The following is a 16,083-nucleotide window of genomic DNA, read 5'->3' on the forward strand; positions in this document are numbered from 1 at the left end:
AATAGAATCATCCTAAAAAAAGAGAAGGAGGACTTAATGGAATATCAACTTTATCCATAGGACTTTTAGGAAGTTGACACTACAAAATAACACTGTAAAACTAATCATTTCAAAATTTCTTCCCAAGAATTCTAAGTAAAACAAAAACCTTATAAAAATCTCTATGGAACCGCTACTCAAACAATCCTTGTAGTTTTTGTGTGGTGCACCAAAATGGCGTCGTTTTGGTGCACGCACAAAAAAAAAAAAAAATGAAATGAAATGAAATGAAACCCAAAAGAGAAGAAAAAGCCAGAGAGAAAGACCTATAGTGCAAACAAAGCACTTATTCACCTTCTCTTCTCACAATTAACCACCATGACCACCTCTGGCGACCTCCCCTCCCTTTCCTTTTCCAAAATCTGTCTTCAATAACATATCTCGTGACCCCCTACTTGCAAAATCCACCTCACCTTCCTATCGTAGTCCCACCCCTACTAATCCTTTCCCCATCTCAACTCCAATGAGCCTCTATAGCCCATCCCTACCCTCACACGCCCTTTCCCAGTAGCCATTGCTGCCACAAGCTCTCTCTATCTCTATCTCGATCTCGCCAGCGTTGGTGTTAGTGAGGGGTAGTAGGGTGGTCGAATAGTGGAGGGGTAGTATAGATCAAGCCCCTTCTTCTTCTTCTTCTTCTTCTTCTCTCTTTCTCCCTCTCTCTTTCGATCTCCCATTTGTGGGTCTTCTTTCTGGTGCTTCTATGCTTTGGTCTTGCATTTCGCTTCAAAATTATTTTTTTGGGGGGTGTGCTACAAAATGACGTTAGTTTATTTTTTCATGTGGCATTTATCCATGCAAAATTCTAGCGGGGAATGATAACGAGACCACATTGGAACAAATTGAAAATATAGGGTTTAAATTGAAACTAAGGTGACTAAACTGACATTTCATTTAAACTATAGGGACTAATGGTTGTTCCTTAATCTCAAAACCCTTTATTTTAAATTCTTGGGATAATTACAAAAAAAAAAAAAAAAAACACCTCCAATATTTGACCCTTGCAATGTTATAAACTTTGAGTTTTCGATTTTATCAGTTTAAACCTTAATTTTTTTAATTTGTTTTCAATAAAAATCATTTGTCTATTTTTCTTAACTAAAATTCATGAAAAAATAATATTTTAGTCATTAAACTCAATATAAGTATACATAAATGTCTGAAATACCCATTTTCATTGAATTTAATGAGTAACATACCCATTTTCTATTGATGTTATTTAACAAAAATAGGCAAATGATTCAGATTGAAAACAAATCAAAAATTTAGATTTTAAATTGACAAAATTAAAACTCAGGGTTTATTTTGTTGTAATTTCCCCTAAATTCTTCCATCCAAAATGCAATATTAATATTTTTAAATAAGGGGACTGACGTGTAGGTCCTAATAGATGGACTTATTGTCCATTAGGTCCTATGAGAATTAATGACTTTTTTATTTTTTTATCAAAACACTATTAAAAAACGTCACGAATTGTTAATTTTCAGCGACAGATTGAAAATTTTGTCAAAAAAAATGTCACTAATTATAAGTTTATCGTCACAAAAGTCACTAATTTTCAACTTTTAGTGACAGTTTGAAAAATTCATCATAGAAAAACGTCACTAATTATAAGTTTTAGCGATAGTTTATAAAAACCCGTGACAAAAAAAAGTCACTAATTGTCACTTTTTAGCAATATATGCAAAAAATCGTCACAAAATTATATTTACTGACGATTTTACTAAGACTTATTTTCAATAGTACTTTATTGGAATTAAGCCTAATTATTAAGACCAATTGGTAGTTTACCGTATAAATAAGTTGGTCAAAGTTCGCAAAACTACAGCCCAATTCATATTAGTTTAGCTAATTTTTAAGTCAAAAGAAATAGGGCAAACTATACCTATAGTCTCCATACTTGCCTCTCATGTCAATTTGGTATCTGTAATATTAATTTTAGCGTTTAATTTTTCAAATTGTGTCAATCTAGTCCAAGTGATAATAGCGGTTAAAAAATTGAATAAAAATCAAAGGCAAAATGATCTATTAAAAAGGAAATGAATCATTTAAAATTCAATGTGAATCCTTCAATTACTTTGAAGGGAATTAAAAAACCATTTTGTCCCTTAATTTTAGTCCAATTTCTAAATGAAATATTATCAATTGGGCTAAATTGATACGATGTGCAAAATTTATAGCGATCCCAATTTTTTCCCTTCAGTTATTGTATTCCGGACTCGAGTTCCGTGGTTATTGTGTTGTCTATATCTTTTTTCCCTCCTTTAATTTGTTGTGTTTGAGTTTTGGGATGTGTTGGTTGAGTTTGTAACAGGTTGGTATTGAGTTGAAATAAGTGGTTGTTGCCCAGGTTTTGCCCTCTTCGCTCGAGCGAGCCTTCTTGCGCTCAAGCGAGCCCTGGGTGTTTGCTTCTTTGCTCGAGTGAGCATTCTTGCGCTCGAGTGAGCTATGTGGGTTCTCAGGTTTCTTTTCAAACGCAGCTTCAGCTTGAGCGAGCTTCTTTGCGCTCGAGCGAGTCTCGCGTGGTGTGTCTTTTCGCTCGAGCGAGCATTCTTGCGCTCAAGCATGCGTCTGCGTTTCTGTAAGACCTGAAGGTTGGTATTCTCCGCTCGAGTGAGAACTCTTGTGCTCGAGTGAGCCTTGTGTTATGGTGTTCCTTCGCTTGAGCGAGAACTCTTGCGCTCGAAAGTGCTTCTGCGTTGCAGACCTGAAGCTTTGCATTGTTCGCTCGAGCGACGCTTGTTACGCTCGAGCGAGGTCTTTTTTTGTCTAGTCGCTCGAGCGACCACTCCTTCGCTCGAGCAAGCCCTGTATATACCAGTTCGTAGCAGCGGGTTTTCACATCACTTTTTCATCTTCTTCTCATTCCAAACCCTAAATTCGGCTGTCTCTCTTTCTAATTCTCTCTCTCTCTACAAATACACCTTGTTCTTGGGTCTCTCTACCCTAGCCTCTTTGTAAGAAAGCTAGAGCATTGCGTGGGCTTCACTTTGATCCGAAAAAGTGTGGATTTGAAGCATCTTGAGTTTCCTTCTCCTTCTCCTTTGAGCTTCTCTATTTGAGGTAGGGATAAACTACTCATTTTTATGAGTTTTAACATAAATATTAGTCATTTTGTGTAAATGGTGAGATTGGGAAATTTTGGGAAGTTAGGTTTGAAATTTGAAATGTTTGAAAGAGGGGTTTTCTATGTTGGGTTCCATTGTGTATGTGAGGCCTTGAAATGGGGTTTATTTGTGTATCATTGATGAAATTGAGCCTTAGGGTTGAAGTTTGAGAAAAAGGGGAAAAATGCCCTAATTGGGATTAAATAAATTGTTCGTAGAAATAATGAAATAAATTATGAAATTATGAAATTATGAAATTGATTTGAGAATCATGAAATTGGGAGAAATTGTGATTACATGGTGTAGTTGGATCAATGAATCACTCACCTATGGAAAATATGATGACATATCTGTTGAGAAATTTATTTATCTGTTTAGATATATCTGTTTGGGCTATCGGTGGAGGATAGCCATGATTGTTGTAGAAATTGCATGTTAATTAGGTGAATTGAAACTAATCAATTGGAATATGTCATTGAATATGACGGTCGGATATAAACATTGAAAATGTGATTGAATTGGTCATTGTATATGACAATTTGTTTAAATACATTGTATATGTATATTGTTTAGGAGGAGATAGGGGATGTATTCCATTGTTTGGGTGGAGATAGGGGATGGACTCCATGGATAATTAAGTTGGCCGGAGTGTCCAGGGTGAAAGTCCTGAAATCTTATATATATTTGGGTGCTGGTTCCCTCGGACTTAGTTCCGTAAAATGGCAAGAAAATAAAAGTGTTGAATGATGTTTGTTATTGAAGTGTTGATATATGAGTTGTAGCCTCATTTTCTTAATTGTTTGGATAACATTGGACTATGTCAATGAACTGATTTGGATAAATAATGGGAAGGGAATTGAATATGATGTAAACGTTGATTGGTCATGGAGATGATGTAAATGGTTTACTAGTGTTAAGCATTTATCAGATGCTAATGTTTTAGTTAATTCTCATATTTTGTTTAGCATATCTCTACTGGGCTTTGGCTCAACCTATTTGGGACATCATTTTTCAGGAACAGGGGACATGCCGCCTCCAAGGTCTTAGCTTGGGAGGTTTTGGAGTTGAAGACTCTCTTTTTTTTTTTATCTTGTTTTGATATTAAATGTAAATTCAAGCCAAGGGCTTTATATGTAAAGAGTTAGAACTCTTCTTTTGTTGTAACCAAGTGTTCACTTGAAAAGTTGTAAGCCCGTAGGGCATCTATTTTGTTGATTAATATGTACCATCTTTTGTATAGAACACTCTGACGAATGAAATATAATGTTTCATTTATGATTATGGATCTCATGGTTAATTGATTTGTATTGTAATTTTGAGGGCGTTACAAAATTGAAATGTAAACTTGATGCAATTAAAATTACAAGAACCAAATTGATATAAATCAAACTACAAGAATTAAATGTAATTTGCCTAAAGAAATAGAACACATAACAGAAATTTGTTCCTAAATACTAATTAATTTCGAGTATAGTTTGACGTTCTTATTTTTGCATCCAACAACATATTCAATCCAAAATATGTTGTGTTCTGATTATGGCCCAAAAGGTCAAATGAAAATAGCGAAATAATAAATAAAATTTATAGACACCTTATAGCAATGAAATCTTAAATAAATAAATAAATAAGCTTAAGTCAAAGAAGCTTACCTTATTGAAGAGAGGTTGAATAGTATTGTAATTTCTATCCGAAGTATTGCAAAAACTATTGAGCTTTGGTATCCCCCAGAGATACAGCTTGTTCAATTGCAGTAGCTCAATTTCATTTATTTCCTTACAGATAGCAATAAAACTTGGCAGGCCTCCAAGACATAATTCCATTAGTTTAGGAAGCACAATTTCATCTATTGTTTCTGTTGTTATTGATGCTATCTCATTTTGATCTCCGTCTTCTTCACTCGAAATAAGTACTTCCTCCTTACGACAATCAGATACATTAAGTATCTGTAGTTGCATCAGATCTCTGGCTATGGATAATGAGAACATGCTTTCCAGTTTATCACATCTCTTCAGTTCTAGAGAAGTGAGGTTGCGGAGCTGTACAAGTTGAGTAGGACCCTTCCACAAATGTGTCACTGCAGGCAAGTCCCGTAGTTCTAGCCTTTTCAATGCACTGAAGGCCACCTGTAATGCCCCAATTTTCATAAAATCCAATGAAACAAATCAAAATCGTATTCGTTATCTATTTTCAAATCAAATTAAATTAACCTGCAGAAGTCAATAATCTTATCAAGATTCAACAATAATCATAAACAAAATAATTCTCTTTTCCTATTATACTTTATTTCATTATAGTTTGAGGTTTACAAAAGAGATTACGTACGATTACACATACACAATTTCCAAAGCATGGATCTATAACATGTGATACAATACTCCGTAACTATTCAAAATTTAAATGCCTTAATAGATTACAAGTTACAATGGTTATAACCCTATTAGAAAAAGAATGGGTCTCTACCCAAACATATAAACCAATGCTTTACAAAAATAAGCAAACAAAATAAAGGAGCATTTGTGCTTCAAAAATCGTATCACGAGCCTTCAACGAGACAAAGGGAAATCACCAACACCTAAAAATGATTTTCCACAAAGGGATGAACACTAATGCCTAGTGAATATAGTATTAACAATGTATATGAGATTAATATGATTATGATCATGAATGCAATGATATGCTATGCTTAAAATATAAGGGGTTTTTTTTTTTTTTTTTTCCCAATAGGATGCTCAATGCACAACTTTCAAAACAATATTCATTTCAAAACATCGGGGCAGTAAATAAGACATTGAAATTTCCTGGTATGTGTCCGCAAGTAGGTTCTCAAGCACTACCAAATATCACTTTAACGGCTACTAACTGGAAAGAAATTGATACCTACTCCGCTCGTGTTCTAGGACTTTCACCACGACCCTCAAACCAACTTAATTCTCAAATCCACAATTACATCCTCTATCCAAATTTACCACGTGATCAACATTCCCAACATTTTCAAAATAATAGCACAGTCTCAATGTAAGGCCGTGGAAGTGCAATGGATGCATGAAACAGTAATCTATAACAAAATATTCCAATAAGAAATATATTTAGAGCAAAACTCAACATTCTCAATAATTCCAAAATAGTATGAGATTCTAATAAACTCATCAGTTCTTAACATATAGCCCATATTTCATAATTTCTGTTATTTCCAATAAATCCAACAAATTCAAGATAACTAATATCTCCAAGGAAATTAACAATCTCCATAATAAATCACCAATTTTCACATTATTCCAACAATTTAATCCTATTCAAAATCACATTTTTTCATTTCTCAAATTTTCTAGGGTTTGAATTTTTTTTAAAGTTTTCTCAAATTTAAATATAACCAAGGTTTTAAATAACGGTCTCGGTTACTAAAATGGTAGCGGTAATGCAGACGTGGTTGCGAGGTGTAACTGCCGTAGCGTAATGGTGGCTACAGTCGGAGCCGTGAATTTTTTAATTCTTCGCACAACTTTAAGAAAACATACCGATACACACGTTTTTATTTCAGAATCAAATTTAGTGAGGCTCGAAAATGATTTTAATATATTTTTTTTTTAGTTCAAAACATGATCCAATATATTAACTAATTTTTATATTAGTTTTAAGATGCTATGAAAATTTTCACTATTGTTGAATTTATTTAATTTTCTTTACTTTACTAATTATAATTATGGATAACTTTTCCGATTTGTTAAAAAAAATGAATTTTAAAAACAATAGTCTCATAAATAAAAATTCAAAATACAAAATGTCAAACGTAATAATGCAAAAGTACGTAACAAGAAATCTAAATTTTGTTCAATAAATTTAACATAAGAGAAATATATTAAGTTCATATTCAAATATAATTAAGTAAAAAAGTAATGAAATCTTGTAGAACTTGAAGATTGGACATTCAAAACATATATAGATAAGATTTTTACTTAAGTTTTATGTAACTAGAAAATAAAAAGAGAAAATAGCAATATATACAAAATTTAAATTAAAATATATATATAGATGTGTAAAAGTTGTAACGGCTGTAACGGTGTTGTAGCGGCAATGTAACGGCCGCTACGGCCTTTACGTAACGGTGGCGGCCATTACGGTCATGAATTTTTATCACACCGCTGTAGCAACCGTAACGGGTAGCGATAACCGCCACAATCGTTACATAACGACGTTAGTAACAGTTGTGGCCGTTTTTTAAAATCTTGAATATGACACTATGAAATTTATGTACCATAAATCATTTTGGGAAGCGAATTTTAAACATTTGATAAAATATGAGCAAATCCTAATTTTTATACAATATATATATATATACATATATATATATATAATAAAAAAGCCTCAATTTCTTCAGAATCATAACTAACAGAAAATGCCACACAATCAAGGTAAAAGAAATATACGAAGATAATATAATCCCAACCTCAAACTAAAAGAGGAGAAGAAAAGTCTCAAAATTGAATGCATCGAAAACACGATCGGCTCCGGTCAAAACGAAGCCCTCAACACGCTCTATATTTCGTATCAAAGTAGCAAGTTGAGATTCTAACTCTTGATATGGTGGATCGAAAGTTTTGTGTTTTTTTATTTAAAAAAGGGAGAGACAGAAGAGAGGAAAAGAAAGAGAGACGGAAGGAGAAGAACAAAATGGAAGGAAAGAAAGAAATTATTGGATCTGTGAACTTCACATTATTTGGCAAAAAAATGCCCGCATCAATCTACACAACAAGAGTTTCTTCAACACCATTCAGCTTGTTTGGTTCCACTGAAATTCATTTTTCAAAAAATTGAAATTTTTTGTTTTTCATTTTTTTTTTTTTTTTACTGAATTTTTTAAATATTTTAAGTAATTTTTTTTTTTAAATTTTTAGACACACCTAACATAAATACACTTAAAAAGTAAAATATTTGTGAAAAAAATCTTTAAAAAATTTACTAAATACCAAAAACATTTTTTTAAAAAAATACGAAAATTCAGTACATTTTTGTATTCTTGTGTATTTATTGATTTTTTTAAGGATAATTTATTTTTTAGATACATCTAAGTAAGATAAATCCAAAAAAGTATTAAAAAAAATGTTCAGAATTTTAAAAATATTCACTGAAAAAAAACAAAAACGAAGAAAACAAAAATCTCAATTTTCAAAAAATTAAATTCAGAAAATTGAAACCAAATACAGTAATTAGGTCTCGTTTGGCAAGTGGTGATTTTAGTCAAAAAGTCACTAAAAAAATCAAAAAATCAACAACTTATACCAAAAAGTCAAAGATTTCATTTTCATCTCTATTTATTGCACATCTTTTCATAAAAAAACCAAAAACTCATCCCAAACATTCTAGTTTTTTTTATGTCATATTTTAGCCAAAAAGTCAAAAATTACTAAAAAAGCTTGTTCCCAAACGAGGCTTTAGCTTTGTCTAGTTTGATTGATGGGAGATAAGCAAGTTTGTTTGTTTGATCTCTCTAGTAGTTATTTGTTAGCTTTTGTTTGTTTGTTTGTTTGTTTTTTTTTTTTTTGAACTAAGCTTTTGTTTTCTTGGCTTCGGTCCTATCTTACCAAAAAAAATAAAATAAAAATAAAAACGTAAATTACACTGATACCCCCTAATGTTTCTATTTCATACAAATCCCCTTTACATTTGAAAAATTACATTCTCCTTCGTGAGATTTGTAATCTCATTACAAAATGCTCCATGCATTGCTTATGTCATACCATAAAATTTTCTATGTTAATGTATATTAGATTTATACTTATCTATCTGCATTGTAGATATATCTCATCTCTATCTCCTTGTATCTCTATCTCTATCTTCTTTTATCTCTATCTCATTTTATACTGATCTAGGTTTCCTCAGCCTATATATATAGGCTTCCCCTATTGTATGATTTATTTAATTTAATAATACAGATACACAATTCTAACATGGTATCAGAGCTATAGATCCTAAAATTATAGCCTTATTTCTTTTCTTTTTCTGTTTAGTCTCGTACATAGTGGTACTACAACATTTTATTCAATCATGCAAAAACAAATCGAACTATTTCGCCATATTTTTTTTTCCCAACTTTTTTTCCCTCAGAATCAAACTGATCGGAATCTTTTTAGGATTCCACCGACAACAATCTCATCACCAGCAAGTTGCTTACGTGCCACTTTTATGCTCGGCGCGTCATCTTATTCCGACATCACTCGCATACACTTTTCCACGCGTCAGCTACGCCATCTGCTCAGCCGTTCAGCCGTCCGCTGCTTCGCCGTCAGCTGGTCAACCGTTAGCCACTTCATCTCAGCTACTGACGTCATCCACCTAACGTCAGCCCTACACGCTCGTTTGGCCCAGCCGCGTGGGTGCCTGTGATGTCAGCCTTACGCATGTTCTGGCTTAGCCACGTGCACATCCCACATGCTGACGTCAGCCCTAACCCTTCAGCATCTGTTTTTGTTCATTTATCCAATTTCATCCTATTTTTTTTCCGTTCACCTTGGTTCCCACCTAATTTGGACCTTATGAATCCATTGGCGCACTTCGTTTTTACAGATTTTGCTCTTATAGCATTGTTTTCCTCTATTTACTTCACCAAACAACAGTTATGGATCGTCATGATCATATCTCTGTTATCTTTGATGGCTCCAACTACATGTTATGGGCCCAGGCCATGTCTGATTTTTTGAAAGGGAAGAAACTTTGGCGCATTATCACTGGGGATGTGGCTCAACCAGTGAAAGAGGCTAATGAAACAATTGCCATATATGAAGATCGTTTAGAGGACTAGGACAATAAAAACTACCAGATCATTCCCTGGCTTCGAAATACTTCTGTTACCTCTATCAGTTCACAGTTTGGGTGTTTTCAACTTGCCTTCGTGACTACTCCTGCCAAAGACATTTGGGATTTTTTAAAAGAACATTATCAGACTACTAGTCTTGCTCATTAGTATCAACTTCAAATTCAACTTCATCGCTTACGTCAAGAGCCTGGTTAGTCTGTTAATGATTTTTTCTCTCAGATATATTCTATTAGGACCAGCTTGCTCTCTCTGAACCTGATTGGCCTAATATTGAAGATGTTGCTTTATTCACTAAGTATCATAATCAGTAACAAGTGGTTTAGTTTCTCATGGCTCTCACTACCTAGTTTGAGCCAGTGCATGCATCTCTCATTCATCGTACTCCACTGCTCACTCTTGAGCAGGTTATTTCCAAGCTATTATCTGAGGAGACTCGTCTTGGCACTCTGAAGACTCATCATGTGGATACTGTTCTTGCCACTCCTCAATGACTGAGTTCCTCTTCACCAAACACCCAGCGGACCACTACTTGCAATTATTGTCAGAATCGAGGCCTTCTTTCTACTCATCCTCTACTTCATTGCCCGGTCAGATCCTGTCGGTACTGCAACAAGATTAGTCCTGGTCATTGCAGCAAGATTGCTTTCGCAATCCAAATCGCTCATCTATGACTCACTCCTCTCGTGATGCTTCTTCACGAGGTCATTCACAACATCCTGGGAATCAATCTAGATCTCTGCCTGCTCATTGCACTGCTCCTGCTGCCTCTGAGGAGTTTTCTGAGCCTTTAGATCCCGCTGCTCCTGTCTTTTCCCAAACTGATGTTGAAGCCATGTTCAAACAGTTTTTCACCACCTCTGGTACACCTCCTTCTACTGCTCTATCTGTGACTTCAGGTACATCTCCCTGGTAGTTTGACTCAGCATGTTGCAATCATATGACTTCCAGTTCTACTATATTTTCTTCTATCTCTTCCTTTCCTCATATTTCCTCCATTCATACTGTTAATGGTTCTTTTATTTTTGTAAGTCATATTGGTTCTGTTTCCACCTCTCATCTATCCTTATCAAATGTTTATCTTATTCCTGCTCTCACTTTAAATCTTATCTCTATTAGTCAATTATGTGAGCTTGGTCTAACTGTCACATTTTCTACTAATGGTTGTTTGGTACAGGACCCTTAGATAGGACAGACTCTTAGGATCGACCGTAAGTATGGACATCTTTATGAGCTCTTTCATATTCATGTTCCAGACTTCTACATCTGCTTCCAGCGTGCCTCCTTTTAATATTTGGCATTGCCATTTAGGATATATTCCTGTTAGTCAGTTGAAATCTTTAGTTTCTACTAGTCAGTTAGGTCATGTAATTCCCGATACTTTGGATTGTTTATCTTGTTAACTAGCAAAACAACCTACTTTATCATTTAATACAAGTACTTCTGTTTCTCATGCACCATTTGATCTTATACATTCTGATATTTGGGGACCATCATCTACTACCACTATGGAGGGATCATGTTACTTTGTTGTTTTTGTTGATGATTTTTCACATTTTACATGATTGTTTCTCATGAAAAGTTGATTAGAACTCAAACAACTTTATTACAATTTTGCAAACATGGTCCAAACCCAATTTTCTAAAACCATTAAAAATTTTTGATCTGATAATGCTATGAAATATAGGGATCTTAATTTTCTCTCCTTTCTTCAGCGTCACGGTACTTAGCCTCATCACTCCTGTGTTGGCACGTTCTAACAAAAATAGACGTGCTGAACAGAAGCATAGGCATATTCTTGACACTACTTGAGCTTTTCTTATCTCTTCCTCGTGTCCTGAATATTTTTAAGGGGAAGCTGCTCTTATTGCTGTTTACACTATTAACTGTGTTCCCACTCCTACTATCCATAACCAAACCCCTTATGAACGTTTAAATGGTACTAGTCCTCCATATACAAATCTTTTGGTTGTTGGGTTAGCATGTTTTGTTCTCCTCCAACCTTATGAACGCACCAAACTCGAACCCCGTTCTCGTCTTTTTGGCTTTCTCGAGTATGGATTGAACATAAAGGCTATCGTTGCTGGGATCGTATCTCTAAATGTCTTCGTGTCTCTCGTCATGTGGTTTTCTAGGAGCATAAAATGTTTTCATCCTTATCCTCGTTCCACTTATCATCATCTTCTACTTCCATTCTGTTTACTAATCCTTTTATTGATCTCTTCTCTAAAGACTGTGATGCAGGTTCCTCCTCTCTAGAGACGTCTTTGCTTACACCTAATCTTATCCCGATTGCTCCCTCTAATGGTCCTTCTGTGTTCGTTCCGGCGCCTCAAACTCTCATTGAGTGCCCCGTTGAGTCTCCTATCACCCTACCAAATCCTCCTCCCACAGGTCGTCTAAGTCGGGTAACTCTCCAACCTACTTATCTTCGTTATTATATCATTGGATCCACTGCCTTTCCACTCATGAAACTACATCCTATCGTGAGGCTTGCACTAATCCTTTTTGGTAGCAAGCTATGACTGATGATCTTCAGGCTCTAAACAAAACTCATACTTGAGACATTGTTGATCTTCTTTCTAGAAAGACTGCGATTGGTTGCAAATGGTTCTACAAAATCAAGATTGACTCTAATGGTTCTATGGAGCGGTACAAAGCTCGCCTTGTTACAAAATGCTTTGCCTAGGAATATGGTATTGATTATGAGGAGCCTTTTGCTCCGGTTGCTAGGCTTACCTTTGTTCGCAGCCTGAGAGTTGTTACTGTTTCTCGCCACTGGAACCTTTTCCAATTGGATGTCAAAAATGCCTTTCTTAATGGTAATCTTCTTGAGGAAGTTTATATGCAACCTCCACCTGCATCTACTTATCCGACTAATAGAGTTTGCAAACTTCAACATGCTCTCTATGGTCTCAAACAAGCCCCTTGTGCTTGGTTTGCTAAGTTGAGTTCCACCATTCATGATCTTGGCTTCACCTCCAGCTCGTATGACTCTGCTCTTTTATTCGGAAGACTACTCATAGCACCACTCTTCTCCTCTATGTAGATGATATGATTATCACCGGTGATGCTGTGGCTGGTATTCTTAGCCTCAAACAATCTCTTAGTCGACATTTTGAGATGAAAGATCTTGGTACTCTCAATTATTTATTGGGTCTTGAAGTCTCCAATGATTCTACTATTTATTATTTATCATAGGTCGAATATACATCCGATCTTTTGGCTCATGTTGCTCTTACGAATTGCAAGATTGCCTCTACTCCAATTGATACTTGGACTCGTCTCACTTCGCTTGAAGGGGATCTTCTCTCAGATGCTACTCTTTATCGCCAGCTAGTAGGTAGTCTTGCTATCTCACTGTGACACGTCTTGACATTGCTTATCCTGTACATCTTGTTAGTCAGTACATGTCAGCTCCTCGCACCCCTCATTACATTGCCCTGCTTCGCATACTTCGCTACCGCAAAGGCACCATGTTCCATGGACTCCATGATTCTGCTCACTCCTTTCTTGAGCTTCATGCCTTTTCTGATGCTGATGGGGCTGGGGATCCTACAAATCGCCGCTCCACCACGGGTTTTTGTTTCTTCTTTGGGGATTCACTTCTTGCTTGGCGTAGTAAGATAGTACTGAAGTTGAATATCGTGCTCTTGCTAACACTACCCAGGAACTTCTGTGGCTTCACTGGCTTCTTACTGACATGAGTGTTTCCTTCTCTGGTGCTACCTCTCTCCATTGTGACAATCAGAGTGCCATTCAGATTGCTCATAATGATGTCTTCCATGATTGTACCAAACATATTGAGATTGATTGTCATTTCATTCGGCAGCATGTTTCACGTGGCACTGTTTATCTTCTTCCTATTTCTTCTGCTGATCAACTTGCTGATATTTTCACCAAGGCTCATCCTCTTGGTCGATTTAGCGATCTAGTTTCCAAACTCAAGTTGGTTAATGCTTACCTACCTTGAGTTTGAGGGGGCCTGTTAATGTATATTAGATTTATACATATCTATCTGTATTGTAGATATGTCTCATCTCTATCTCCTTGTACCTCTATCTTATTCTATACTGATCTCGGTTTCCTCAGCCTATATATATAGGCTTCTCCTATTATATGATTTATTCAATTCAATAATATAGATACACAATTCTAACATTCTAAATGACCATCTTTCCCTTTTTCCTACAATTTCTTCTTCCTTTCACCATGACTACATTCTACAACTTTCCATCATTAAATTCTACCTGAACATATTCTTATTCAGTGATGATATACAAACATAAATTTTATATAGAACTTTCAAACACAATGATAGCTTAATGGTGGCCTTTCACTTTAAAACAAAACATCCATAAACATGATATATATTAACAACAATATCACTATCATCACATTTTTATGATTTTTTTTGTATAAATTTTTATATATGAATATAATTTTTCATTTTTATTTCTACCATTATAGCTAGATTAGATCAATTTAATCTAGATATATTTAAAAAGTATAAAATTTGTATAAAAAACTTTTAAAAAATCCATTGAATACAACAAAATAAGATAATATATTGAATTTTTGTTTTGTTTTGTTTTTTTTTTGTATTTGGTGAATTTAAAAAAAAAACCACAAAATATTATATTTCTTAAGTATATCTAGATTAGGTGTATCTAAAAAATAAAAAAATTGCTTAAAATGTGAAAAAAAATTAGTAAAAATAAAAAAAATAGGAAAAAAAAAAATTAAAAAACTCAATTTATTTTTATTTTTATTTTTATTTTTATTTTTTATGTAAGTTAAACAAAACAAGATGATTGTTATTTCCCTTGAAATGACATGAATAAAATATCTGTATTATTTTATTATTTAATATGTATAAAGGTTAAGGAGCAAATATGTCATTTTAATTTGACAGGGAGGTAAGTGTAATTTTTCAAATGTGAGTAAGGATTTGTATTAAATAGAAACCACAGGAGTGTCAGTGTAATTTACCCCCCCCCCAAAAAAAGGGGGAGGACCACCCCACGTGGTCTCTTCTGTCCCATCAAAACTTTATTTATTTATTAATTATTATTATTTTTCATAATATCTATCTCAATATCTATATCTATATCTATATGTACCTATATATATATATATATTAACAAATACAATTTTAGTAACACTATAATATCTTGTGACATAAATAATAAAACGGTATAATTATTTCCTCACTACAAAATATATTTTGTTTAATGGTACACATTATAAATATTTATAATTCTCTCATAATAATAATAATAATAATAATAATAATAATAATAATAATAATAATAATAATAAATCTAGGGAGCCTCCTAATTTTATTCCAAAATTTATCATAATCCACTTGGCAGCAACCTTGGGGGCTATTTTATTTTATTTTATTTTTTAAAAAATAAATAAATAAAGTGCTCCATATAAGGCATTGCTCTTGCGTTTGGTTTCAAAATTAATTTTTTGGGTGTGCAACAAAACGCCATTAGTTTAGTTTGGCATGTTGCATTAGTCCATGCAAAATTTTAACAGTGAGTGATAGCGAGACCACATTGCAATAAAATTAAAAATATAGCGTTTAAATTAAAATTACAGTAACTAAATTGACATTTCATTTAAACTTTAGGGACTAATGGTTGTTCCTTAACCTCAAAACCCTTTATTTTAAATTCTAGGAATAATTACCAAAAAAAAAAAGAAAAAAGAAACTCTAATGTTTGACCCTTGCAACAATATAAACTCTGAGTTTTTAATTTTATCAATTTAAACCTTAATTTTTTAATTTGTTTTCAATCTAAATCATTTGTCTACTTTTGTTAACTAAAATTGACCCCCCCACCCCCCCAAAAAAAGTATTTTAGTTATTAAACTCAATATATGTATACATAAAATATCCAAAATACTCATTTTTATTGAGTTTAATGACTAACATACCCATTTTTCTATCGATTTTACTTAACAAAAATAGGCAAATGATTTAGATTGAAAACATATCAAAATTCAGGTTTAAATTGACAAAATTAAAACTCATGGTTTCTTTTGTTACAAGGGTTAAAAAAAAAAATTTGTGTGTGTAATTTCCCCCAAATTCTTCCATCCAAAATACAATCTTAG

At 33.8% G+C, this 16,083-nt stretch overlaps 1 protein-coding gene across 3 annotated transcripts in view; it reads right to left on the reverse strand.

Moving 5' to 3' along the window:
- LOC114277656 (uncharacterized) overlaps positions 1–16,083 on the reverse strand; it is a 138,641-nt gene that overhangs the window by 24,435 nt on the left and 98,123 nt on the right. For 2 of the 3 annotated variants that reach the window (XM_082891562.1, XM_082891561.1), the window contains exon 5: positions 4,796–5,269. The exons of the other annotated variant lie outside the window; for it this stretch is intronic. In XM_082891562.1, coding sequence (XP_082747688.1) covers positions 4,796–5,269 — 474 coding nt within the window. The remainder of the gene's footprint in view (positions 1–4,795; positions 5,270–16,083) is intronic. 3 annotated transcript variants of the gene reach the window in all.

The sequence above is a fragment of the Camellia sinensis genome, chromosome 10, assembly GCF_055761805.1.
Source record: "Camellia sinensis isolate YWXY chromosome 10, ASM5576180v1, whole genome shotgun sequence".
Lineage (NCBI taxonomy): Eukaryota > Viridiplantae > Streptophyta > Magnoliopsida > Ericales > Theaceae > Camellia > Camellia sinensis.